The 26,797-nt window shown below is 40.0% G+C and overlaps 3 protein-coding genes across 4 annotated transcripts; 2 read left to right on the top strand and 1 right to left on the bottom strand.

Annotated features, from left to right (window-relative positions):
• Positions 1–2,350: 2,350 nt before the first annotated feature.
• sbk1 (SH3 domain binding kinase 1) lies at positions 2,351–16,008 on the bottom strand. The gene is made up of 4 exons (XM_072455636.1): positions 15,573–16,008; positions 5,326–5,567; positions 4,669–4,871; positions 2,351–4,225 (listed from the first exon to the last, which is right to left on the bottom strand). The coding sequence occupies exons 1-4, from the start codon at positions 15,608–15,610 to the stop codon at positions 3,398–3,400; spliced, it is 1,311 nt and encodes a 436-aa protein (XP_072311737.1). The 5' UTR covers positions 15,611–16,008; the 3' UTR covers positions 2,351–3,397.
• Positions 16,009–20,588: 4,580 nt separating this feature from the next.
• LOC140368643 (retinol dehydrogenase 13-like) lies at positions 20,589–22,877 on the top strand. Of its 2 annotated transcripts, none has more exons than XM_072455637.1 (7): positions 20,589–20,697; positions 20,879–20,997; positions 21,126–21,281; positions 21,367–21,471; positions 21,586–21,798; positions 21,900–22,001; positions 22,379–22,877. In XM_072455637.1, exons 1-7 carry the CDS (start codon positions 20,633–20,635, stop codon positions 22,702–22,704), a joined length of 1,086 nt encoding a protein of 361 aa, XP_072311738.1. In that variant the 5' UTR covers positions 20,589–20,632; the 3' UTR covers positions 22,705–22,877. The 2 variants fall into 2 exon arrangements, with proteins under 2 accessions (XP_072311738.1, XP_072311739.1); XM_072455638.1 differs by having other exon boundaries at positions 21,586–21,807; positions 21,909–22,001.
• A 1,057-nt stretch (positions 22,878–23,934) lies between these two features.
• decr2 (2,4-dienoyl CoA reductase 2, peroxisomal) lies at positions 23,935–26,744 on the top strand. Its single transcript, XM_072456494.1, has 9 exons — positions 23,935–24,262; positions 24,339–24,407; positions 25,147–25,198; positions 25,275–25,410; positions 25,475–25,599; positions 25,730–25,823; positions 25,915–26,019; positions 26,091–26,279; positions 26,460–26,744. Exons 1-9 carry the CDS (start codon positions 24,162–24,164, stop codon positions 26,510–26,512), a joined length of 924 nt encoding a protein of 307 aa, XP_072312595.1. The 5' UTR covers positions 23,935–24,161; the 3' UTR covers positions 26,513–26,744.
• Positions 26,745–26,797: the final 53 nt, after the last annotated feature.

Genomic DNA, 26,797 nt, shown 5'->3' with positions numbered 1-26,797 from the left:
TGTTAATTAGGCTTTCAGATGAGAGGCGGCATATTAAAGGAGTCTGGGGGTTTGGTGGCACAAAACTCAAAAGCCTGAGGAAACCGCATGAGTCACGCTGACCTTCATGTACATGTAGGATGGCAATTAATTTTTCTACTTGGCCACAAACCACCATTGTTGTTATAGATTGTAGATAGCATTACAATTTGCATATATGTTTAATCAACTGCAATTAGAAACTTGCCAAAGAACAAAATGTACTTCATTTAGTAGACATATCCATGGGGTTTCAGAATGATGAGAAATTAGGACTGTTGCCATAGCAATTGAAATGTGAAAATAAGTATGTTTTGAATTGAAAAAAGTCCTTCAATTTTGCATACTGTATATAATAGGAACAAAGCATTGTTCAAATAATTTTAGTAGTTAGTTTTTATAGTTTTTCGAGTATAAATGCAAAATATTTAAATACTACAGAGATGGTAAGTAACTATATAAATGTATTCTTGTTCAAAAGGGCAAAGTACTTTGATTGAGCAGTTTTCCACGACTTTTGTCCCATTAAAGCCTTATGACGCTCAATCCAGAGACTTTATTTGTGCAGATGTGCTGCTATAGACCAATATAAAGCAGGTTTCCCCCTGTACAGGTTGTTAGAGCAATGTTACTGATCAGTTAGTTGGCTTTAATCAATTTTAGGATTTGTTGACAATATCTGCAGATCTAACAAGCTTTGAGTTGGCTTATTCTTGCTTTTGTTTTGGAAATAGTGAATATATAAAAAATATAGGGTTATTGATTATTTTCTCCAATGTAGCCATTATAATCAAGTATGTCTTTAAATTAAATTAATTTTACAGGTTGGACTGAACATGAGCTGGCCAAAATACAAGTTATATCTTGCCATTAGAAGAGCATGTATTTTTGATTAATTTTGAAGCCACAATGTGTTTAAAATAATTTGTGAAAAAAATAAAACAAAGAATTCTGTCAATACTTAATTATTTCCTACAGTGAATAGTTCAGTACTTTTATAAGAGTAATATTTGTGTGTTTTTAACCAACTGTACTCAAGACATGGCTACCATCAAATAGCCATTACTTAATAAACCCAGGAAATGTATTATTATCTGAACTAACTTGGTCCCTTTGTGGATTTCTCTCATTTCTTGTGGGAGAAAAAGTGTCTGAAAAGTGTCAATAAGCATTCAGTAGATGTATCCTATAAATGTACAGCTGGATTATGTAATATGTCACTGTATATCTATAGCCCAAGTTGATCTGAGAAAATTCTTGTTCTTGGCACAGAGCACACGACACAGTATTCTTGGTGCATAAATTTATTTCAACATATATTACTATATCCGTTTTAATAAAGACACACTCCATACACTATTTACACTATTTACAATGTGAATCCACTAGCGGAGAAAATAAACAATTCATCTTTGTGATTTCTAACCAGGAGGCTACTTTGTCGACCTGTGACATAAATAAATTGAATTGGATTTGACAGCTCACGCGCCCGTGTACGAGACAGCAGATGTCAAAACAGTCTCTCAGAAACAGCGGCGCACATCGGAATGACTGTTTGGAGGGGGATGATCCAAATGGCTGTGACGTACCCAACCACTCGCCACAGCTGCCAACATTACAGACCAAACAAAATCAAAAGCTCTATTTTTGGAACAGTGTTACACAGTAGGCCAAAATCCCAAACTTGGACAGAGCCATCAGCTTCAATCACCTTCGGCGTCTAAGATTAAAGTGAAAAATAGACAAGAAAAACGATTGCAACCTTTTGGGGAGCTTTGATAGAGCCTGGCCTGAACAGATCCAGACATTTGACTTGAAAAAACGGAAACGCACAAAACAAGACTGATCACAAGTGAGTGAGGAAGAGAAGAGGTGTGTGGTTGTTTCATTTACACTTGGAGAGAGAGAAAAAAACAGGACAGTGAATCACTATAGAGACTGATATGATGGGCTGTCATACGAGGTGTCCCAGACTGAAGGAAGTGAAAGCCAGCCGGCACTCACAGAGAAGGAGAGACACTGGTGACAAGTGCTCAGAGGGGAACAGAGTGATGATGTATTTACTCAGACTTTGATAATTGGGCTGAAACTGTGTAACTAATGATGGCCCAGATCAATGTTTACAGTGGTTCACACAGAGGTTACTAGCCAGGACAGAACACCTGGGATACATTTAGTTGTGGACCAAATATTGTATCAAATCAGAGGCAGGCAGAGGGGTAATCCATGCTGCAAATACATTTCTAGCCAAATACATTGTTTGCCAAGCTTGAGGTTTTGTTTTAATCACCATTGTGTCTCATGCCGAGATAAAAAATGGCATTTAAAAAAAAAATCAAATAACAGCAGCTGTTACTATGTTTAACATAGTTTAAAGTTAAATGGTTACATTGATACATTTGTATTTTAATATACTACATTCAGTTTTTGCTACATACAATGCATTGCCCAGTGCTGACAGTACCATTAACATCCCATTTTCTTTAATCTCGGTAGAAAATAATTACAGCTACATAATGTAGTTAGACTACCTGATATTATGGTGAATATTTACAAGAAAATGTACATGTAATTTTTGTACAAAAGTCTTGTGCTTTTCAGCTTTTGATAACACACACATACACACACATAGAGCAGGTAGAAAAACAAACTTCTTCTCAGCTCATTGTTCATTCAGAAAATGTACAGTAATAATCCCTGTAGTCTATTGTGTTACACAGAAAATTAATCTCATTGAGAGCGGTTGAAAGGAATCATTAGTTAATATTACTCTACAAATAAAGAAAATAATGAGTCCTGAGGTGATGCCTACACCCAGTCTAGACATCTACAGTACAAAACATATAAAACTGCTACATTAAAGTTTTCTTCGACTCTAAGTTACCGAATATCTCAAAAACCTCTTGACCTATAAGTATTGGAAGTTTAGAGGAGGTGAGACACAATTCTAGCGATAACCCTCCAGTCACAGGCGCTATATGAGTCGCCTCTCAAAGGGCTGCTTCTCTTCTAAGATATGCTAAAGAAAACACAGAAGGAGATTACAGTCAGGAATACATCATCAGGATCTAATTCTAGATTCATTAGCACCACCACAGTGTATGTTTGCAGGACACACATGTTTGATGCAGAGAAAGCTTGCATGGCTTCTCAGCTCAGGAAGCAGTCTTTGGTCACAAATCAAAGTCTGAAAGAAGAGAGCCGTGATGAGCTGTCCGAGTCCTGATGGATGGTGTCCATTTGCCACTGCCGGAGATGTGATCCTGAGCTTATCTTTCATGGGTAAAGTACCCAGCCTCTGCGCTGTTCATTAACCATTCTTCACGGGCTTATTATCTCTGCCAGAAGACATTTGGTGTCCGCAGCTAAGATCAAGCAGTCACACACAAATCTCTATGGCAGTCGCCATGACCATCTGGCTTTTGTTCTTATCTCGTCCTGGAGACTGGTGCTGCCCAGTGTCCTCTCTGGGCGAAAGAGGATCAGAGAGGACAGAGCGCTTGAGCGGAGTGGGCCTCAGACATGTGGTGCCTGGAGGAGTAGAGGGCTCGGCGTGTCTGTGTGAAGACCTTAATGTGGAGGTGGTGGATGTGGAAGTACAGCTGCCTGTGCACACCCCAGAGCTAGACCTTTCTCCTCTCTTGGCCCGACAGGAGGCCCTGCGTCTCAGTTCACTCACCAGTTCGTACTTGACAAAGCAGAAGACGTCTTTGACTCCACAGCGTTTTTCTGGGTCGGCAGCTAACAGCCTTTGGAACATGCGTAAAGCGTCATCAGTGAAGCGGCGCCACTGTGATGGGTATGTTCCCAAAGGACATCCTGCCTTCTGCCAGCGCCTAAACTCTTCATAGAAGGCATCGGTGGGTAGCGCTGCCTCCCAGGGAAAGTTACCTGTCAGCATACAAAACACCAGCACACCAAATGCCCACACGTCCAGACTGGTGGTCACTAAGAAACCCTCTGTTCGACTGGCTCTGCACACCTCAGGGGCCGTGTACGGGATGGTCCCACTCACACGTTTCACTCTGCAACCCACACGCCTCGTCATGCCAAAGTCTGCCAGCTTTATCCGCCGACACTCTCGGTCAAAGAGCAGCACATTCTCAGGTTTGACATCTCGATGAACCAGGCTTTTACCATGCATAAAGTCCAGGGCCAGGCCCAGCTGCTGCATGCAGCGCTTCACCATGTCCTCCGGCAATCCCACCTGAAAAAGAGTAGGAGAGGAACCATTGAAGAGCTAAATAAAGAACACTGTGTGAGGTGACAGCAGGAGGTGAGCAAGAATAGAGCCTCACAGCCAAAACACTTACAATAAAGTCAAGATGAATAGCTGAAGAAATGGCTATATTAAAAGCTGAAATAAAGTATAGGGTGAAAGTTATTCACTCTGGAGAAGGAAAATGAAAAAAAAAAGCAGCTGTGAATACTGCAGCCATTTTTAATGAGTCATTAGAAGAGCCTTGAAGCTCAGCACTTCAAGCAGAAAAGCACTAAAACTAAGCAAGAATTCAGCGCCAAAAGAAAAGCGGGACAGACCAAGGTTTGTTTCCCGAGAGGGCTTGTTAAAAGTCCTGCGCTCCACATGGCCACTGATTGGAGCGGCTTGGCTCTGTATGATGGCTGATGACAGCTGTATGATGCCTTTACCTGTGGGGGGATGATATCGAAAAGGTCCCCAGCGGGTGCATATTCTTGGCCAAATACGTAGCAGTCCTCGGTCTCAAAAAGCACGTCCAAGACTTTGATGATGAAAGGGCTGGAGCCGAGCGAGCCCGTCAGACTGTACTCTCGCAGGAAACTCTTCAACTTTGTCTTATTCTTAGTCACAAACTTCAGTGCTATTTTAGTGCCTGTGAAAAACAAAATACAAATACAATTGTAAAACATTTGTTCAGACACAGCAATCTCCCATTTATGAAAGGCTAAGTCTTGGAAGGAATTCTGTCTGTTGCTTCATATACTGTAGGAAAAAAACTGTGAATGGGTATTTCCCTTTAAAATATAGATTTCATTTTTTTCATTCAAGAAAAGAAAGTGAACTTTGAAGTGAACCCTTGGGCGTTTTTCTACACATTCATCTTTTTAACTGCTGCTCTATTTATTCTGCTGCATTATTCATTCAAACACATGAAAATGAAGCATGCTAAAACTCTCTCTCAACTCAATATTAAGTCATCTGCTATTCAACGGCTTCCTCAATGCTATTAGCTAGAGAAATATGACAAGTTTGTATAATTCTCCTCCCAAATTCACAGCCAACTCTTGTGTTTCTCTCAAGTAACACAGAAACCAAAACCATGATACCTTGTGCCCTGTGCGCCACCAGGTCCACCTTCCCGTAGGTTCCCTTGCCCAGCTCTCGGATGTGTTCGTACTGTTTCGCTACATCTGCTGTGGACAGAGAGGTGAGGGTCAGGGCTTGCATATCCTCCACTGGGACTCTGTCACAGTAGCCCCCTTTAGAGGGAGGGGAGGTGCCTGCGCTGCAAACCCGCCCTGGTCCAGTCGGCGAGAGGGACAGGCTCGCCTTTACTCCATGGGGCAGACTGGAAAGAAAATAAAAAAGGTGTGTTTAGTGAGTTTTATTCAAACAAGAACAATCAACGTCAATCAAATACAACAAGAGATTCAAATACAACAAGAGATTCCTAATACATGTGTGTCAATATGTATGTATGTAAGTATGTATGTATAGTAGGGTCAAAATTGGAATAATCATTACAAAATAAATCTTGTATTGAAACTAGATTTGAACGCATATCAATACTGAAAAGATCACATAAACAAGTCAGTTTTGATTTTGAGCTTTATCTTATATACTTTACTATTGTCTACAAAAATAACAGTGTTTATTGTTTTGTTTGTTATCATTGTGGCTGTTGCAACCTAGGTCAGCCAGGGATTGGGAAGAAACAAATCCTGTTTGGTAAAGAATAGATTACAATGCAGAGAAACAGAGGGGTTACTACTCAAGAACGACAACACACAGGTATGGGTAAAAGAGTAGTTTCAAGTCTATCAAGTTTAAAATCTTAGTATTGTGACAACACCAATGTACTGTATCTATGTATATATGTATGTGATAAGTACCGACCATATCACAAAGACAAAATAAGACATTGTTTTGTTGTAGCTGCATGATAAAACTGGAGAGAACTATAATAATGTGCTCAATTTCACGAACAAATGATTACTATAACTGTACTGTGTTGTGAGATTAGGGTATTTTTCATAATATTAGGTAAACAACAACACTTAAACGTGTTTTATTAGAAACAACACATTCATAATTCTGGCAATTTTGGTGAGGGGTCAGGGCTATTACCAGTAGTTTTGTTTGCTTTTTTACGATAAACACTAACACTAAGAATAATAGATAGGACGTGAGGTTATAGCCGATCAGTGGCATTTTAGGAGAATATATGGTCAAGATTTATTTACACTTCTAACTGATTCGCGCTATCCTTTGGCATAATGTATTTTCCTTTGTGCTTCCCAAAGAGGGCATAAATCTGGAAGGCTATATCAGGTCTTCATTTCCATACAATCAATTCCGGTAAGGGCCAGCTCTTTCAGTAAATTCAGTGCACTTCCTGTTGTCCCTCTAGATCACTCTGGGCAGCTCTGAGCCACGGCTGTTCTGAAGGCTGGACTCCTGACTGCACTTGAGGCGGTCTGGGATGGAAAATCAATGCGAACAGGTGGAACGACTAATATATGGAAACAGCTGGAGAGGACTGGCAGCCAAGAGAAGCATGCGCCGCAGCTGTATGATTCAAAACTATTATTAGACCCATTTACTCATGTGCACAATATATATGTCAGGCATGGGGTGGTTTTTAACAGACGCACCACACGCCCATGTTGCAGATGTCTTCCCCCCCCCCCTTTTTTTTAAAACATAAAACAAGAAAAAACATAGAACACAGAACAAGAGCGAATACAACACGGCCAGACATGTGACTATGTGGTTCTCCATTGAGACGTATATTTTTCCCTTCTTCGTCAGTCAAAACAAAATGATCCTCACTTTCCCATTTAATTTCAATATATTTTATAGTGGAGTAAATTGGAGGTCCAAATTATTAATGCATGTATGTAATGTAGATATTATTCCCCTTGAAAGTTCTGATTTATTATATTATATTTCAGTCAGAGGGTTATAATGCCCATTGCTTTGTTTAATTTCTTGATTATAATAACTCCTTATTTGTAATGAAAGTCCTTTTTCTTAAAGCCAAAGGATTCTTTCAACATATCAAGCTTCTCATATGCTTTTCTTTTATACCTTTTGTTATCCAGACAATAAATCTCAGATCTGCGTGTTTAGGTGCTTTAATTATAAGACAACAAGTTTAAGCATTTTAGCTCTTTCCAGGTCGGAAGAACAGTTCTTACCCAGGGATTTCCACTTCCTTCATATGACTGTGCGTCATCTGACAGTACGGCCTGGACAGGAGCCCCAGGAGCAACATTAATCTCAATATTTGTATTCATTTTTATTAGATAATGTTTCGGCCTCATTACCTTCGTCCGATTTTTTTTTCTGTCAATCAGTGGGAAAAAAAGGTTTATCATTCTCTAACATAAATAATTGACCTGATTGATCTGAGAGTGCAATGCTTTGTTTGAATTTTTAGTGCATTTCATCTGTACCTGCATTTGCGCCTCAAGAAAGTTTGTTTTTTTGGTGTGTACATTACTCTTTCTCCTGTAATCTATAGAAGAAAACCTTATCATATTCTACTTAAAGAGGCTGTACTACATCTTTTTCATGTAGTTGAGCAGAATTAGTTTTCCCCATTACAAATATATTGTAAAAGCTGCTGTTACTATTTAGCTTTTGAAAAATAGACGTTCTTTGTGTATTTGAGAAATGGGGAAGAAGTTTGTGCTTTTTTCTAACTGGATTTAACAATAGTTTGATTTCTCGGCTTCTTCCGCTGATGAGACGCTTTGACCAATTCGCTTCAAATATTCCCTATGACATTCTGCCGTTTCACGATGGCTTGGGGCGAGAGCCTGTCCTGTTTTTGTTTTGTAGACGAAAATTCAGTTTTAGTCATCAGGAGTAAACTAACCTTTTTTACCTTTACATTTATTAGGGATAGTCATTCAAACAAATCAACTTCTATTTTTTGTGACGGTGCTGAACAAACATCAAATTATAAAACTGTAAGAAAATTATAGCTGCTTTAATTAGAAACTTGGACGGCATCAGATCTGCAAATGACACCAGAAATGTATGAGAAATGGGAAACATTCAGTAAACGATGAATAACAATAACAATTATATCGTAGCACAACATTGACTGTTGATTAAATGGAGTGAATCAGACTAATGATTTTCTCCATTGTCTGAATCATCTGATCAGTTCACACACACACACACACTGATGACTTCTTTCATGCATCATACAAAGATTATGATCTCATTTCTTTATTACTTTTCAGGATGATTTGGTTCTTGCACCTCAGCCATGTCCTGAACTAAAATACCGTATTTTCCGGACCTTAAGTCGCACCTTTTTTCATAGTTTTGGCCGGGGTGCAACTTATACTTATATTTATACTTATATACTTATACTATGGAGCGACTTATATGTGAGATTATTTCTTATTTTCACACTTGCAACTGCATTTCATACAACTTATATGTGTTTTTTTCTTCTCTATTATACATTTTTTGGCTGGTGCGACTTATACTCCGGAAAATACGGTATAAGATTTAACTCTCAATTTTATTATTATTATTATTATTTGGTCCGTAAGGCTTCTATGCATGCTGTAGTGTCAATTGAAGAGATAGAGTTTAGAGACATTCGGCAAACACCATGGGTTCACCTCTGTAACCTCACCTCACTGTAAATGAGTATTTGATTTGGCTAAGTATAAGTATATACACTCTAAATTAAACTCTGACTTTACCATTCTTAAACACAATAGTTTAGAGCAACTTAAAACTGGTGACACTAATAGCACATCTGATTGTCTGATTGATACATGCTCACAACACTGCAGGTTTTGTTTTACTAAACTTTGTAATCATCACAAGTACAGTTACCAGACAGAGAAAGCTAAAAATAAGATGCAACCATGTGCTATCCTGTGTTCTTGGCTTGACAGGAAGTCTTTCCTTCCAAAAATGTACCATATCACACTTGTTCTTTCTCCTTCATCTTATCAGAAACCCGGAGATGGTTATATAAACGGACTATGAATATTGGAGCCCACTCATACTGAAGGCAGCCGGCAGTGAGTCAACACAAAAGCTGATCATCATCCAGACTCCAGAGTGTACACTCCAGGTTTGTTCAATAAACATTTGAACAAGCAAGGGCAGTTTATAACCCCTGAAATACACAAATACAAATTACATTAGGCACTTTCCGGATACTGAAGATTGTAGATCTGCATTTCCTTGTAGAAATCACATTAAGAGTCTTAAATGAATGAGGGATGCAGAGATTTATTTGACAAAAGTAGCTATTAGGCTGATATAAGTGAAAGACATTTAAAACATTTTAAATTATCTTATTAGCATAATGTAGTAGTAGGAATGCTATACCCAATGTTGAAAAGAATTGCCACATTCAGTCACTTGCGCAGGTGATGGTGCTCAGGAATTACATCAAACGCTCAAGTAGATGCTAATAATTCAGTATTTCATGGTATAAAATGTTTTCTTTTGTCACACATTTGCGTCTCACCTACCCCTATATGGAACCAATTACCAATACTGTGCGCAAACATTTTCATACAAGAATCATTTATAAACACATTCCAAATTATATAAAATATTACAGCAGTTTGTATATGAGCTGATGTCCTAATGTGTGAAGGCTGAAGTACTGCAGGGTCATGAAGAGGCCTGGTGTATAATTTGAATTTCAGTGTCAAAGGGCCATTGTGTGCAGCTGTGAATCTCGTCTCCTCCCACGATGCACTCTGCTCCTTTTCTACAAACATGGTGGCCATGAATCCAGAATTTTTCTTTTTAATCGTTGGTACAAAGTTTTCAAACTCAAGCCCACTTGGCACTTTCTAGTTTCTGTAATGTCACCGCTGGAGTGGGTGGACCTCATAACTTTAGGATTAGAGGTGTATTAAAAGTCCCCAAACTTCTTCACCATTAAACTTGAAAATAACCTTAAGATCAGCTTTACTGCACCCACTTGAAGATATTTTTAAGAGCTGAGATGTGGCGATCTGAAGGAGGAGATGATCACATCTTGGGGCCAAACAAAAAGGACAAAGGACTCAAGGGATGTAACGGGAATACTGCTGCGTGACACAATTTAAAGCCTGCAAATCAGGGCAAACTATTTAGGAGAGGCACTGCAGTCTCCCACGCAGTTTTTGACATTTATTTATTTTATCATTAATTGCTGGTTAATTTCAGGCGTTGCTAAACTAAACTAAACAGCCTAAAACAATGCAAGATATTTTATTACATGTTGTACCACTAGTGAATCCTCGTAGCCTGAGTAGGAAAAACTAATAGGTTAATTGTTTGTTCCCATATCAGATTACATTTTTTTCTTTCACTGTTCAAAATATATTTTTTGAAAAGGTTAATATGGGACTTACGACTTTGGGACTTACTAACTCCACCGAAAAACTATTAGCATATTTAATAACAAGACAATATAAGACATTTGTTATTGATTTAGCAAAGGTCCAGTCAAATTGCTTCTCATCTATTCACTTTATGAGGCCAACACTAATATTTTCATCACAAAAATGACAAAAACAAAATTAATTGTTGTCAGGAATATTAGGATAACAATTCTCAAAGGGGTTGTCTACTTTAATAATCAGTAAATGGAGACTAACTGCTGTTGTAAAAGGGCCGTAAATGTGGAAATGATGATGTTATTGCACACTGGGGCATAGCACAGTGTTCCCCGTCCTCGTTTCCTGACTCTCCTAAAAATGTAAACAAGGGACTAATGAAAGAAATAAATAAATTGCTGAAGCTGCTGCGCATCTCTACCGCTCCCTCCTCCTTCACTAATGGACTAGTCGCGGTGCTCTGGGCAGCCCTAGTCATTACAGGCTGAAGACTGATCTCCTGCGTCCAATTTATTGTCAAAATGCCCAGCGTGTGCTGCCTCCAGGTCAAGGCAAAAAACAGTGACAGAAATGTGACTAATGTGCTCATCTTATGGTGCTACCCAAAATAAAACAGATCTTACTGGTTTGGAGTAGGGACACAGTGTTCTAAATGTAAAAAGTAGATCACCTTGAGGAGACAGTGTGCTGACCGCTGTGCTGTGATGGGTGAACCTGCAGCCGCAGTCTCCATCCACTCTGTTATAGACTCATACTGGGGCCTGTAATGTTTAACCAGCCCCCCAGTACTCTTCCTCTCTCATCACATCCAGTCTCTATACCTCCATCCACAGACTACAAAAGGGACCACCGACCAGAGTTACTGAAGATATTGTCGGGAGCAACGGCTCCTGCAGTGATGACCCAAAACTCTCTCTGTTTATACATCCAACGAGAATTCTGGGGACTGTTTTTACAGACTGGAACAGCAAGAACAAACAGATGCAAAGTATGGGAAGCACACAGCGTGGTGGGGGAGAATTAAGAGTGACTATTTACTGTATTTACTGGACCATTGAAGCTGGATGAATCTTAAAATAAGTATTACATTGAAAGTATACAGCATGTTTCCCCCATCAATCCAAAAGCATATACTCATACTGTAGGTTAATCCTGACCAAGCTTCCCAGCTGGACAGATGATTTCTCTGTGGGGATAACAAAGTCTACAATACTTAACCAATTTGTTTAGCGGTTTTCCGGTTCTAATAATGTCAGTTTTATTATTATTATTTTTTTCATAATACTAATACTAATACTACTAATAATAATAATAATAATAATAATAAATATAGCCGCAAGCGGCAATGATCGGCCCTCGCCACGCCGCCGCCACACCGCCGCCACGCCACAAGAGGAGGGGGCGCTAACGCGCCCCAATTGTCCTTTTATTACGCCTACTGCTGAATCTGTGACGCTGTCACATCTTCTCCCCTTTGTTTTACCATCAAAAAGCTATTTTATTTTGAATTCTTGGCAAAATGTGCGGCTTTGCCGCACAGACACCGTGACTCTTTGAATGAAAATGTGGATAACTTTTGATGGTCCTGAAGATGAGTCTCACCAAATTTCAGGTTAATAGGGCTGACGCCCTGGGAGGAGTTGTTGAAAGTATAAAGTGTAAACATGTTCTGGCGATTTCCCCATTGGAATAACATGAAAGGTTTCGGTCATCGTTACGGCAACGCCATAACAATTATGACATGGGTCTCATTGACTTTTTTGATGGGGATGCTAAAATTGAGTTGTGTGTCAAATTTCATATAATTTCGCAAAACTAAACATTTAACCTCCATATAAAATCTGTAGGGGGCGCTGTGGCGCCAAATAAATTTATTTCACTTCAAGTAGGTTTAGGGCAAAGAGCTTAACAACTGATTCTAATTTGACGCAATTCTGACTTTATCTGCGCAAACGGCAGAAATTTTAAATATGGGAGATTTCTGAAATTCTAGCTACAGTTTGCGGCTTCGCCGCACAGAGACCGTGAGAGGTATCAATGTAATTTGGATAACTTTTGATGTCCCACTCCTCAGTAGCATTTTCACCAAATTTCAGCTTTTTAGGGCCAACGCCCTGGGAGGAGTTCGTAAAAGTACGACGTTTGGAAAAACTCCGAAGTCATGTTTAGCCATTTTTGAAGCAATATGGCCGACATTTGGTTGGGCGGACGGCGTTGCCGTAGTAATATTTTTTACTTCTCTTGTCACCATCTACCTCTGCGCCAAATTTCATGATTCTACGATCAGATTTTTTTTGGGTCATTTCCCATCTCTCAATGCATTTTTGGTACATTTGGGGGCGCTGACACGCCAATTTTTTTTTATTTTAGAAAAGGGAAATAGCCAGAATGTAGAGAGGCACGATTTTTAGAGGTGTGAACATTTTTGTGACTTTTCGTCAATGTTCACTGGGTGAAAAATAGGGGGGTTGGTCCCGAGAAGAAGAAGAAAGAATAATATTCCGATGCGAAAACAATGTTTCCCATTTTTCAAATATCATAAACTATACATTTTCGGAAAGCGCTCGCGCTTTCCTACCTCATGGTGTGGGTCCCTGGTCACTGACGGGTACTTTCGTTAATTTTAAGTGGGCTCCGCCCACTTTGTGTTTTTGGCCCTCTATACAGTAATAATGTTCAATTTTTGCATTACATGCTTATATGCACGGAACATGCAAGAGATGGGGAACGTATTCGTGAGCTACTTAGCGCAAATGAGTGCTTTATATGGGGATGACGACCGCTTCGCGGTCGTCATCTCAATGTAAAGTGCTCGTTTAGTGCGCACTTTTGCACGGGCTTCGCCCGTTTACAACGGTAATGTTCCATTTTCCTACTACTAATTAGTATGCACGGGGCGTGCATGAGTGAAGGAGTGCGTTAGTGAGTGTTTGGAAGTGGGCGAGCGCTTCGCGCTCGATTTCGTGCGCACTTTCGCAGCCGTGCTTCGCACGGCCTTACGAGATTAATAGGCCTCTCGCCAGCTTGTGGCGCTCGGGCCTAATTATTATTATTATTATTATTATTATTATTATTATTATTATTATTATTATTATTATTATTATTATTATTATTATTATTATTATTATTATTATTATAGATGTATTTAAGACATTCTATTAATCACATGATAATAACGTTTGTACATGTACAACTTTGATCCCAATTTTATCTGCGTAAACCCCTTTTTTCCCCAGAGCTGATCCTGCGAAAAGGCAACCTGTGGACGACTCTGCGATAATTATGATCATCATCAAATGGTTTCACAGCAGTTTGCATATTTCCTACTGCTCTTTTCCTGTGTCTTATTGCACTGATTATAATCCTTTCTTGATTTGGTGCAGAGAGCACAACGATCCACCAAAACAAACAGCACCATCAAATGTGGGATTAGGTTAACCGATTAGGATCTTCCAAGCATCTGACTGTAAACGCCTCATAACAATCACCATCAGCAGCACCTCCCCCAGTCCTCTAATCATAATCTCATCCTGAGGAAACATCCAATGCTAAAATATCTCCATCATAATCCATCCGGGGAACATATTGTACCTCGCTCCCGCACTTCATCATCAACCGCCTCAAGTTTCTCTGCTTTATGTGATGAGAGAGGAACGGGAGGGGAGAGAAATCCAATGAGACTGGAGTAAAATGTGCCAGAAGTGTGGACTGTCTCTTTGATGTCAAATACGTACACTGGCAAATTGGACTGTTGATGAGCTCAGAAAGTGAGGTTCATGGGAACAGTGCTTCCTCCTCATTAGCCTGTGCATGTCCTTCACTTGATTGTTAGTTAATTATACACAATGGGGAATAGTCGCCACATGCAATTAAAACAGAATACATAAACTTTGTCATCGGGCATGTCTCCAGCCTGGTTAAAAGAGTAGGTCAGAATACCAATCCACAACACTAAAGGTGGTGATTTTCTATGACCGGAAAGCCAAAAGGTAAATGCTGCATCAAAACAAAAGCAATCTTGACAGCTTCTGAATTCCTCTTGATTTGTGGGTAAATCGCCTAAGGCCCGAAGTCACTGGGATAGGCTCCAGTCACCCGCGACCCCGAAAGGGAACAAGCGGTAGAAAATGGATGGATGGATGGATTGTGGGTTAATTGCACATCTAAGTGCTTTTGTCATGTCATAAACAAACACACCTCTTAATGAATTATAATTATTCATGCATATTTTTGGCCTCTATACCTTCAAAAGAGCAGGAGCAACTAGAGCACACCATTGTTGTATGTCCTCTAAGTGTCCCTATTGGTTCTAGATTCCTAATAAACATCTGAAGCCTATTAAAAAGTGCAGATTCAATTTTGCGAACTGCTTTTAAATGTATTTACATATATTTTAATGTATATTTTTGCCATGCTTTTGCTTTAATCCCTCTGCTAATACATGCTGGGTTGCATATGGCTGCTCATTATGTCAAAAGAAAGGCTGCGCATTGTGATACAAAACAAAAATACAAACGCAATCATGAAACCTTAGAATATACAGATTATCTAGCCCAGAATCAGGCAGATTTTTGCTTTTAAGAGAGCTTTGCATGGCCGAACCATCAGTTTATTGAATACGAGCTTTAACGATGAGATATCACCTGTCTGGCTTGGACCAAGAATAAAAGGGGTAATAAAAGTGAAATGACCCCGCTCCCCTCGCATCCATCTCTTGTACTAGACGTAATAGGCGCAGACTGGGGGAAGCAAACAAACCCACATTGCTGCCGCAAAAGCCTTGCTAAATAAGGAAAGACTTTCCGACTATAGCAGCATTATTTACATATGCACCTTGATGGAAATGTTGGCCTATTCAAATTACCTGAGGTTGAAGATATGGCAAAGTTGGTTGAAAGACCTTTTTACGCGCGCGTTGAAGGTCATTTTAAAAGTAAAATATCCGTATAACCCGCTCACATATTTACGTGTATTACCTGCTGGCGACCTGTCTGTCTCCTCCATGGTCCTGCATCGGGCTGAGTGGATCAGAGCCGCGCTGCCCTGCTCCGTTTGCTCCAGTGAAACCACAAATGTCTTCTCTCTCTGGGAAAAAAACAGTGGGCTGTCTTTAAACGTCCCCTCTATCGATATTAGCAATTGTTCTTTAAGCGTGACTCCGGGGATGGTTTTGATGTGAATCAGTGCACGGTGCGTGGATGTTGAGCATCATGCGCGCTCACCATCTCCTCCTGCTCTGGAAGCGAGCTCTGTTTATCTCGCGCTCCTCCAGGGGTCCACCACCTGACCCACTTCAGCCGCACACGCGCCGGAACGAGACGAACCCATTCATTCACTTCTTTGCTCGGATCGCCTCGTCGATTCCGCGTCCCCGCCTCACAACCGCTCTCGGCTCTTTCACGCGCGCACGGTGGTCCGGTCCGTCCGTCTTGTCAGCGCGTCCGCGGGGACCTGGGCTGGTAAAAGGGGGTGGTCTCTGATGTTGCCCCGGTTCCTCTGCTGCTGGCTCTTACCAGTCAGATCCTTCATTGTTCGTCGTCTCCACCCTCTGAAAACGTAATGCCCTCACGTGTGCAGGGTCCTAGCGCCACCACTTTATTCCACCTACAATAAGTGCGTCTTTTTTGAGTCACGCTTTGAGGGAACAAGCTGCTCTGTCTTTGCATAATTCAAAAGCTTATGGCACGGACTGTTCACACTATGACTGTGCCACTGCCCAGGCCGATTATTTACTCTCCACTGCCTTTTCTAATACCATGATTTAAAGGTGCACTGCGTAACTTTTCTGAAGGGTCATCTGCTTGTCTCCATGGAGATAACAGTGCCTTTGTCTGAAATGTTCTATATGCCATTAAAGTTATCTAGCTAGCATTTATTCAATTGGAGATGCGGTATTAGACTAGACTGTAGTATTTTTCCTCAAAGAGTATCTTGCAAAAGGAGATCCTTGTGACAATAGGATTGCTATGCGCTGTCTGCATCTAATTATAAAGTAAAAAACAGCTGAAAGCAGGGCTTTGTTTCGCTGCGCTTGGATGATCTTCCCCAGCTTCACTTTACAGTATGAAAAAGCAGTTTCGGTGTGTCTGAACCCTCCTTCTCAGCAAGGAAAAACTACCATCTCCTTCACATAGAGTTAATCAGATTGTTAATTGTGGCCAGTGGAATGTTGGTCCCTCCTCTTCAATGGCTGTGCTATGTTGCTACATATGGACAGGAACTGGAACATGCTGTCGTGCACGCTGATCCAAAGCTTCCCAAGCATGCTCAACGGGTTACATGTCTGGTGAGTGTTAGTGATGGGCAGATCAATACCAAATTATCGATACTGACAGACATGTTTTTTTTTATGTTGTTCATACTTTTGTAATACATTGTTCATATTTAGGTTTTCTGTCCATATATTTACTGTTCATATTAGTTCAAGCAGAGGTTGATAGAACATGATAATGGCCAACGTAAAAAATAAATAAATCATAGTTCAGTGCATTTTAGCACAAAACTCATTGGTATCGGCTATGTTTGTCTTATATTCCTTGGTATCAGATCACATAATAAATCAGTGGTATTGCCCATCTCTAGTGAGTGTGCTGGCCATGCAAGAACAAGGATGGTTTCAGCTTTCAGGAATTGTGTGATCCTTGCAACATGGAACTGTGCATTATCATGCTGCAACTGCAGGGGATGGTCATGGATGACAGCACATCAATAAGCCTCAGAATCTCAGTATCTCAGTTGTACATTACAGAATCTATGTGCCTATAAAATGCCATAGATAAAATGCAACTGGGTTTGTTGTCCATAACATATGCCTGCCCATACCATAACCCCACCGCCACCATGGTCATCAGCAAACTGCTAATCCACACAACACCACACACGCTGTCTGCCATCTGCCCTGAATGATGAAAACTGTGATTCATTCCTGAAGAAAACACCTCTCCAACATGCCAGACGCCATCAAATGTGACAATTTGCTCACTGAAGTTGAGGAGGACGACAAATTGCAGTCAGGTCGAGACCCCATGATAACGACGAGCATACAGATGAGCTTCATTCAGTTTGTGCAGAAATTGTTTGGTTATGCAAATCATCCTGGAGATGAAGATGCTGGGTGTGGCGGGCCTGGTGTGGTTATACCTACCTGTACACAACTCTCGCCCTCTCAGGTCAGGTCAGCGGCTCAGGTTCTCCTTGCTGTCCCTAAGACAAAAAGAAAACTTAGAGGTCAACAGGCTTTTTCAATTTGGCTCCAAGACTGGAATTCTCTCACTGAACATCAGACTGGCTGACTCTCTTCCTGTTTTGAAATATTTGCTTAAAACATAATTGTTGTCTTTTCTCTTAACTCTTTTTAACTAGTTTGAGGGGTTGGACTTTTACTGTTGGTTACTTTTGGGTGGCTGTTGTCTTGTCTTATCATATCTTATTATTTTATGTGTGTGGTTTGGTCAAGTGTGGTGTTTTTAAAGTGCTTTCTAAATAAAGTTGGATTGGATTGAATTAGATTGGATTGTACTCCCCAGGGAAGACCCAGGACCTCTCCAACATGCCAGACGCCATCAAATGTGACAATTTGCTCACTGAAGTTGAGGACGACGACAAATTGCAGTCAGGTCGAGACCCCATGATAACGACGAGCATACAGACGAGGAACTATGTCTCTCGGCTGGCCTGGGAACGCCTCTGGATCCCCCAGAGGAAGTGTCTGGGGTGAAGGGAGTCTGGGGGTTCCTGCTTATACTGCCCCGGCCTGGCCCCGGATAAGCAAAAAAAGATGGATGGATTGTACTGCCCAATTCTCTGAAACATCAAGAACGAGAAGTGCTAAAAAAAAAAGATTTATTGCCAGTCAATGAACAGAATTCACAAACATAGGAACTTGTCTTGGTGATTTGGTGCAAAATAAATTAATGAACAATGATAAAACAACCTATATAAGTAAAAAACCGAAACAATTTAAATCTGCTATGGGATAAAAATAACAAGCTTTAAGATAAAAACATAAGATTTGCTGTTGAATTCACATATGTAGTGCAGAAAGTGAACAATACAGTGAGTGATTAAATTATAGTTAAAGTGACAGTGTTTAAGAAGTGTTCATGAGGGGGGGTTAGAAATCTGGGGGTAATAATGGACTCAGACTTGAACTTTAACAACCACATGAAATCAATAACATCAGCAGCTTTTTACCATCTAAAAAACATTGCCAAAATCAAAAATATAGTGTCTAACCCATATTTGGAGAGACTCATCCATGTGTTTGTCTCCAGTAGATTAGACTTCTGTAACGGCCTGTTCACTGGCCTCTCCAAACGAGCTGTAAAACAGCTGCAGTACATCCAGAACGCTGCTGCTCAGGTCCTGACTAGAACCAGGAAGTAACATCACATTAGTCCTGTTCTCAGGTCTCTGCACTGGCCCTTGTGGCTCAGAGAATAGACTTTAAAGCAGCTCTGCTTGTGTACAAGTCTCTCCATGGCACCAAAGTACATCTCGGATGTGTTAGTGCCATATGAACCATCTCGGACTCTGAGGACCTCAGGGACCGGCCTCCTGCTGGTGCCAGAGTCAGGACTAAACATGGGGAATCTGCGTTTCAGTTTTATGCAGCTAAAATCTGGAACTGAATCTTCCTGAAGATGTGAGACAGGCTTCTACTCAGCTGACAATGTTCAAATCTAAGCTAAAAGCAGTTTTTTTTAGCTGTGCATGTGACTGAAAGGATTTTTCTTTGCACTCTTCTCTTTTATTTCTTAAACTGTTTTGTGATTTCTGTAATTTCTTTGTGATTTGAATGCATTTTTTCCTGTCGTGTTAAGCACTTTGAATTGCCTTGTGTATGAAATGTGCTCTACAAGTAAACTTGCCTTGCCTCTATCACCGGCCCTGTGCTCTGCCTCGTTCTGCTGCCTTAACTGCCTCAGTTTTAGTGTGAACCAGGGATTGTCATTATTGAAGGTTACTTTGGTGTGTGATGGTATAATGCTGTCTTCACAGAATGTATGATGTCACAATATCTGTGCACTCATCCAAACTATCTGTGGCAGCTCTGAAAACCTCCCATCCGTAAAGTCCAAAGACTCCTCCACTGCCTCATTGGTCATCATGTGAATAGGTGTTTGATATTTTTATAGCAAAGTATAGCAAATGTATTGGATTGCATAATAATAATGATAATGAATGCTCAAGTCTGTTGAAATCAGAGCGTTTGATTGTGGAACAGACTGGCCTCTCAGGGAAAACTTCAGGTGCAGGCTTTTCAAGTGGACTCCCGGCGGGGTGAAGAGTGCTTTTATCTGTCTGGACAGTCCTTTCATACAGTACATTAAAATGAAAGTCCAGCAAGCACCAGCTGCAGACACAAGCCACTCAGGATCAAAACAAGCACACAACGGGGAGCAGAACTCACACCTTCCTCACAACCGGATAAAAGAACAACCACTGCTCCGAACTTCCCTCAGTCTGGCCCAGTTTTGCACTTTTAATATGTCAGGTAAAGTTTCCAGCCTTCGTATAAAGATTGACCTTGTTTCTACACTGTTCTGCAATTTGTCTTCTCCCTGAATTCCTGTTTTAGAACTTGGTGTCCCAACTGTGGAGCATTTGCTCTAAATACCAATTTAACAGCAAAATGATTAAAGGCTTCACATTTCTCATCTGTATATTCGAAAAAAAATGACTACCATATACAAAGAAGCAAATTAACATTTTATAAAGGTAGTTCTTTTATCTGTATTTGACTTTACTTGAGCATTAATATTATTCTTACTATCATAAATAAATACATATCGCATGCAAATACTAAGTATAGAATGGTGTGTATAAAACAAATCATAAAAAGTTATATTGTAAACCAGGAACCATCGGATTTGTAACTACATTTCCCACAATGCTTTTCACTATGCGATTCTACGTGGTTGGTCAAAATAGTTGATGACGTACTAACTATGCGCATGTAACCTTGTATTGGTTTGGTAAACATAAGGAAACATCCAAAGCTGTTCAACATTTTTATTTTATTTTTGTCCCAGTCATGAGCAAATATATTCTACCCGTTTCTGTTTTTGGGACCGCGTTTGGTTGTGCTGTATTGCTGAAGTGAGTAGTCTGATTATATTTGATTGTGCCTCTGTTCTCCTTTTGTAAACTGCACTCCAATAAGCAACAGCTCTTCAAATAAAAAGTAATAACAATAAAATCCTATTGATATGTTTTCTTATACATGAGATTTCTTTACATGAACTTACTTACTGTATTAACTTTTTTCTGTTCACTGTAGAAACCATGTGACAGGTGGAAAATGTAAGAGTAAAGCTACAATTCATGGCAAGACTGTGGTTATAACAGGAGCCAACACGGGCATTGGGAAAGAGACAGCCCGAGAACTCGCTAAGAGAGGTGTGGAAACCATGTCTAGCAGCATGAAAAATCCTGCAAATGTGATATGAGTTGGTGGACACGGGCATTATGTAATTTGTTATTAAGCAGTCAATAAAGCACTGCCTCTACTCCTTCTGTACCCTCAGGAGGTCGCATTATCATGGGTTGTCGAGACATGGAGAAGTGCGAGGCGGCTGCGAAGGAAATCCGAGGGAAAACTCTGAATCCTCATGTTTACGCCTGTAAGCTTGATTTGGCCTCTCTGAAGTCCATCCGTCAGTTTGCAGAACGCATTAAAAAAGGTTGGGCAAAACAGGCACCAAGTTCTCCTCAATGACTGTGAAATTAGATTAAGTTATAATTATTCAGAAAATCTCTTGCCTGCAGAGGAGAACCGTGTTGATATTTTGATAAACAATGCTGGAGTAATGCGATGTCCAGCTTGGAAGACAGAAGACGGCTTTGACATGCAGTTTGGGGTAAATCATCTAGGTAAAATATGAATAATAATAACCATGCGTATTGCTGTACTTAATTATAATCTTTTTGGCTTTGTTCCATTGCTGTCTATTTCTCATGGAATAATCATTTATTATTCCCCCGCAGGCCACTTCTTCTTGACAAATCTTCTGTTAGATAAGTTGAAAGAATCCGCCCCCTGCAGAGTGATCAACCTGACCTCGCTCGCTCACATTGTTGGCAAGATGGACTTTGAGGACTTGAACTGGGAGAACAAGAAGTTTGATACAAAGCAGGCGTACTGTCAGAGTAAGCTTGCCAATGTTCTGTTCACCAGAGAGCTGGCCAAGCGATTACAAGGCAAGTCTTGTGGCTGCTGCCGTTTATGTAGGCACTGTGTGGGAGGGAGACTGTGCAATTGGATATAATTTGTAACTGTGTACTTTGTGTGGATGTTGCAGGCACAGGAGTGACGGTGAATGCTGTTCATCCAGGCATTGTTGCCACAGATCTTGGGAGGCACACAGGTCTCCACCAATCACAGTTCTCCAGCTCAGTGCTTAGTAGGTATTCCTATATTGCTCAACTATTAAGATTTTGCTAAAATAAATATTGTATTTTTAATAAACAACTGCTCACTTTATGGTGGTTGTGGTCACTCAGTCTGATCCCTATTGTAGACTGTAGATAATGCCTCCACCTGACCTTAATGTGTGTTAAGTGTGATTGGACAGAAGGTTTATAGACACAGAATGGCTCCAAAAATAATAATAAAAAATGGCGGTGCCCTGCTTTGTTTTTGCAACAGCGTTACTGTATGTTTGCTGCAGTGTGACCTCCATACCTCTTTTTACTGACACAATGACAGCAAATTGGAAACACATTTGGGAGACATAATACATCTAGATTTAAAATGGAAGTGTTTTATTTCTTCCCATAGGTCCTTTTTTCTCTCTGTTGGTGAAAACTCCTGAACTGGGGGCACAGCCCAGTCTCTTCCTGGCAGTGTCTGAGGAGATAGAAGGAGTGACTGGACGATACTACGATGTGATGACAGAGAAGGAGCCAGCGCCTCAGGCCCTGGATGATGAGGTTGCTTTGAGGTTATGGGAAGTCAGCAGTAGACTGGTGGGTCTGAAAGAGGACTGCCAGAGCCAGCCAGAGTCAGAAGGATCAAACCAGAGCTGTGCTGCAGAAACGCATAAGCCGAGTCTACAGACTGCCCCTGCTGCAGCTGCCTCGGCATCTGCCCTGGAAATACATTGAAATGCATTGAACTTCTGGAGCATGGGAGATTTATGCTCAAATGTTTACATTGATTCACGCTCTGCTACTTTTCCTCAACTGTGCGCAGACAAGATACAACTCTCGTACAAAGAGCGCCCTCTGGATGAATACTAGTGAAATACAGAAGTCAATACCAGCATAAGATTCACAAAACATGTTAGAATATTATGTATTATATTATAATAAAAAACATCCCTCATTTATAAGGATTTATTATGATCTATTGTTAGTTTGAAAATAATCTCTGTAATAGACTGTAGCTAACTGCAAAAGAGCACAAGCTGGAGTGATTCAAATATTTGACACGTTCAGTAGGATAAATGTGTGGAATGGTAAACCATAATTGTTGGAAGTTGAAACAAAAAATGATTAGTGGAATATGTATGCAACTAGTGCACAAGCAAGTGGTATTTTATTGGTTTTATTCCTTCTAATGCACACTTTTACATGCACTCCAATTCTCTTGTTACCCCATGTCTGTACTTAACTTATTGAGTTAAAAAGCACTCATGTCGTATTTCTGGATTAAAGCTCTCAGACAGCTGTCAGCAGACACCCACAGTAGCCTAAATGTTTTTTACTATGGATTTAAGGGTGATGAAAATCTAGCTCTGTTGCCATAGTAATAAAAGTTCTAAACATGTTTTGAGTGTCCAGAAAGTACAAAATATCAGATAGCTCGCTGAAACCCATAAATATGATATTTTATGATTAATAAACAATAGTTATTGCTCACTATAATACATTTTAGACGTTTTGCGACAATCATTGTTGTTATTTGGTTTAGGGCTTCTTTCATTCTAATGAGACCGAGTGCTTGTTGTAAACCCATTGGCACAGATCAATGGATCCTAATGCAGACTGTCTGTCCTCAACTCTGAAACATGAAACCTCTGATTCAATCACACGTCTGATTTGAGAAGAGAAGAGAGAAGACCCTCACTGGTGCCTCTGCACGGGAGATAGATGTATTACATTACAAGATATCATGCCCAGTTGCCCACATCATCAAATCAATGTTCAGAATACAAATGTACAAAGGTATAATAGCGTAAAACTACACAGATGTTAACTATCCAATAGGTCTACAGCAGGGGAACAGTGTGATTTGCGCTCTTGAACGCGCCCCTGTCTTGGTCCAGACTACATTTCCCACAATGCCACGACACATCTCAGAGATCATTGAAAAAACGTCTGAAGTCCAACAGTTCCTTACGAAAAGTGGAAAAACTGCATACACTTGGGGCTTGGGTAAGACTTTTTTTACTCAAACGCTTTATGCATTTCTTGCGTTGACAAAAATACCAAGAAGGTGGCTGTCTGTCCATGCAAAGCTTATAATATAGCGTACGTTAGTTTTGTACAAACGCTCAAGCTAAAGTTAAAAAAATATATAATAATCTCGAATTTGTTCATAATAAGATAGATAGCGAAGCATGGCAACCACGGAGGGAAATAAAGAGCTTCTACCTGAAGATGTCGGCACAGATGACTGCCTGACCTCCTACACACACATCTACAGTCCTGATCTACTCAAGTAACTACACCCAAATTATTCAAAATGTAATATAAAAGCTGAAATGGGTTGTTGTGAATATGTATGCATTTTTCAGGGACCAAGTGGCTTTTATCACTGGTGGTGGATCTGGAATTGGACTCAGGATGGCTGAAATATTTATGAGGTAAACTATTAACAATAGTTTGATAGTTAAGTAGAGTATGTGAATGAGTAAATTATAATCCAGTACAAAACACTAAACATGAGGTGGTTGTAGTGCAACATGCCGTGTACTTTAGACTTTGTTATCTTGTCTAATCTTTGTATGTTTCTCTTTTTTACATGGAAATGTTAAATCCTTCTTTTCTAAATGTTAAATCCTTCTTTGTTTCCATGGATGACCCTTGTTAAAGGGCATTTGACAGGTTCATATGACAGGTGAACATGATTATATCTCAGACTTTAAAGAACATTTTGCCTAGTTGTCCCCAGTATAATGGCATTTCCTGGCTGGACATGGACAGCAGATATGACATAACGTAGGTAGTGGGTAATTCCACAACTTTTACCACTGTATTGACAGTAACTATTACCTGATAACATTTATTTTGTGGAATGATCGTTTCAAATGTCATAAAATTGTGCCAGTTGCATGTAAATTGTCTCTTTATTTTCAATGGCACGTCGCCTTTAGATGACGCGGATGGAGGGGTTCCACTTCACAGATGTAAAACTATAATAAATATTTACCACAGGTTCTTTATCACCAAACTAAGTCATAATTACAAAAATAGAAGAACCTGTCCTATAAGTTGCAATTTGTTTGGAAGGTAGGCTACTGTAAAATGTAACAAACGTAATTGCACAATCTCACTCATATATATTAAAGTGACTACATTCAGTTTCTTTATTGTTTTAATTAGACATGGCTCTGATACAGTTATTGCTAGCCGGAATTTGGACAAACTGAAAGAGGTATTATAATGCACTATTTTAACAATTCATAAACATACATTGTGTGTTGATGTGTATGTTGTACGTGCCCTTCTAGGCAGCTCACAAGCTGACTACTGCAGCTGGACGACGATGTCTCCCTCTGTGTCTTGATGTGAGGAAACCTGAGAGCATCATGGCAGCTGTAGACGAGACACTGAAAGAGTTTGGTCGAATAGACATCCTCATTAACAGTATGTTACTGTTTACCACATACATAATTGTCATGGCATCAATACTGAATCGATATATTTGCAGATGCTGCTGGAAACTTTCTTTGTCCTGCATCATCACTGTCCTTCAATGCCTTCAAAACTGTGCTGGAAATTGACACTATGGGCACATTCAACACCAGCAAAGTGGTTTACGAGAAGTGGTTCAAGGTACACTCTAACTTAGTGGTGTCATTTGTGAGGACTGGATTAAGTTGAATTAGTAGTAGAAGTATGATTTCTACAGCTGGAAGATATTTCCATTTGCACTCTTATTTGCTAATCTATAGTCTTTCTGAAGGATCATGGGGGCAGTATTGTCAACATTTCTGCTACTCTTGGCTTTAGAGGACAGGCACTCCAGGTGCATGCTGGCTCTGCCAAGGCTGCAAATGGTAATGTGGTTGTGGTTGTGTCACACAATTTAAACTTATTGCACTTTTGGTTTGACTAAAGTACTAATAGTATTTACCTACATTTTAACAGATGCAATGACAAAACATCTGGCTGTGGAGTGGGGTCCCAGTGGAGTCAGAGTTAATACTGTAGCTCCTGGTCCTATCTCTGGCACAGAGGGCTACCGCAGACTTGGTAAGTATAGTTACCATGCTTTATTTAATTCACTTGTTTAAATTAATTACTCATGTATGTGTACATCCAAGGTGGACCAAGAGGTGAATCTGCTGGTGCTTTCCAATCTATTCCCCTTCAGCGAGCGGGCAACAAGACTGAAATGGCCCACTGCGCTCTGTTCCTGGCCAGCCGTGCTTCTTCTTATGTGACAGGAGCCATTCTGGTGGCCGACGGTGGCGCATGGCTTACTGCACCCAATGACTTTGCCATGCTCCTGGGTATGGCCTTTCAATCTGCCAAACTTTAAACATGGATGGTTTTGTTCTCTGTATTATAACAGAAAGTATGACAACAATGTGCAATATCTATAATTTTTTTATGAAATTGGAATGTAATTTTGAATAAAGACTAATACAGCAACTCATAGTAATCATCTTTTATTTCTTATTGTCTTTCAGGTTATTGGTCATCTGAAAAAGAACAAAGACCAGTCAAATCTGAAAACAAATAATTTACTAATCAGAATATACTGTGTATGGCATGCATGTGTTTTTTCGCTGAGGCCATAATACACTGTGTTAACACACTACTCGAAAAGTAGTTTAATCTTGTAATTAAAGCAACTTATGAAATGTAATTTTAGATAGTGGTCTAACGTTTTGAATTTATTACATTTTTACAACATTGTTAAATAACACTGTAACTTAGACATATTATCTGTAATAAATGTTTTAATAATGGTTTGATCTGGTATTATTTTTTTTTCTACTAATGTGCAGACATTGTCCTCTGTCAG

Source organism: Eucyclogobius newberryi, unplaced genomic scaffold, assembly GCF_026437365.1.
Source record: "Eucyclogobius newberryi isolate DKJ021-1_F unplaced genomic scaffold, fEucNew1.0.hap1 SCAF_20, whole genome shotgun sequence".
Lineage (NCBI taxonomy): Eukaryota > Metazoa > Chordata > Actinopteri > Gobiiformes > Gobiidae > Eucyclogobius > Eucyclogobius newberryi.
The sequence above is the reverse complement of the archived record's forward strand: the minus strand, read 5'-3'. Positions and strand labels throughout refer to the sequence as shown.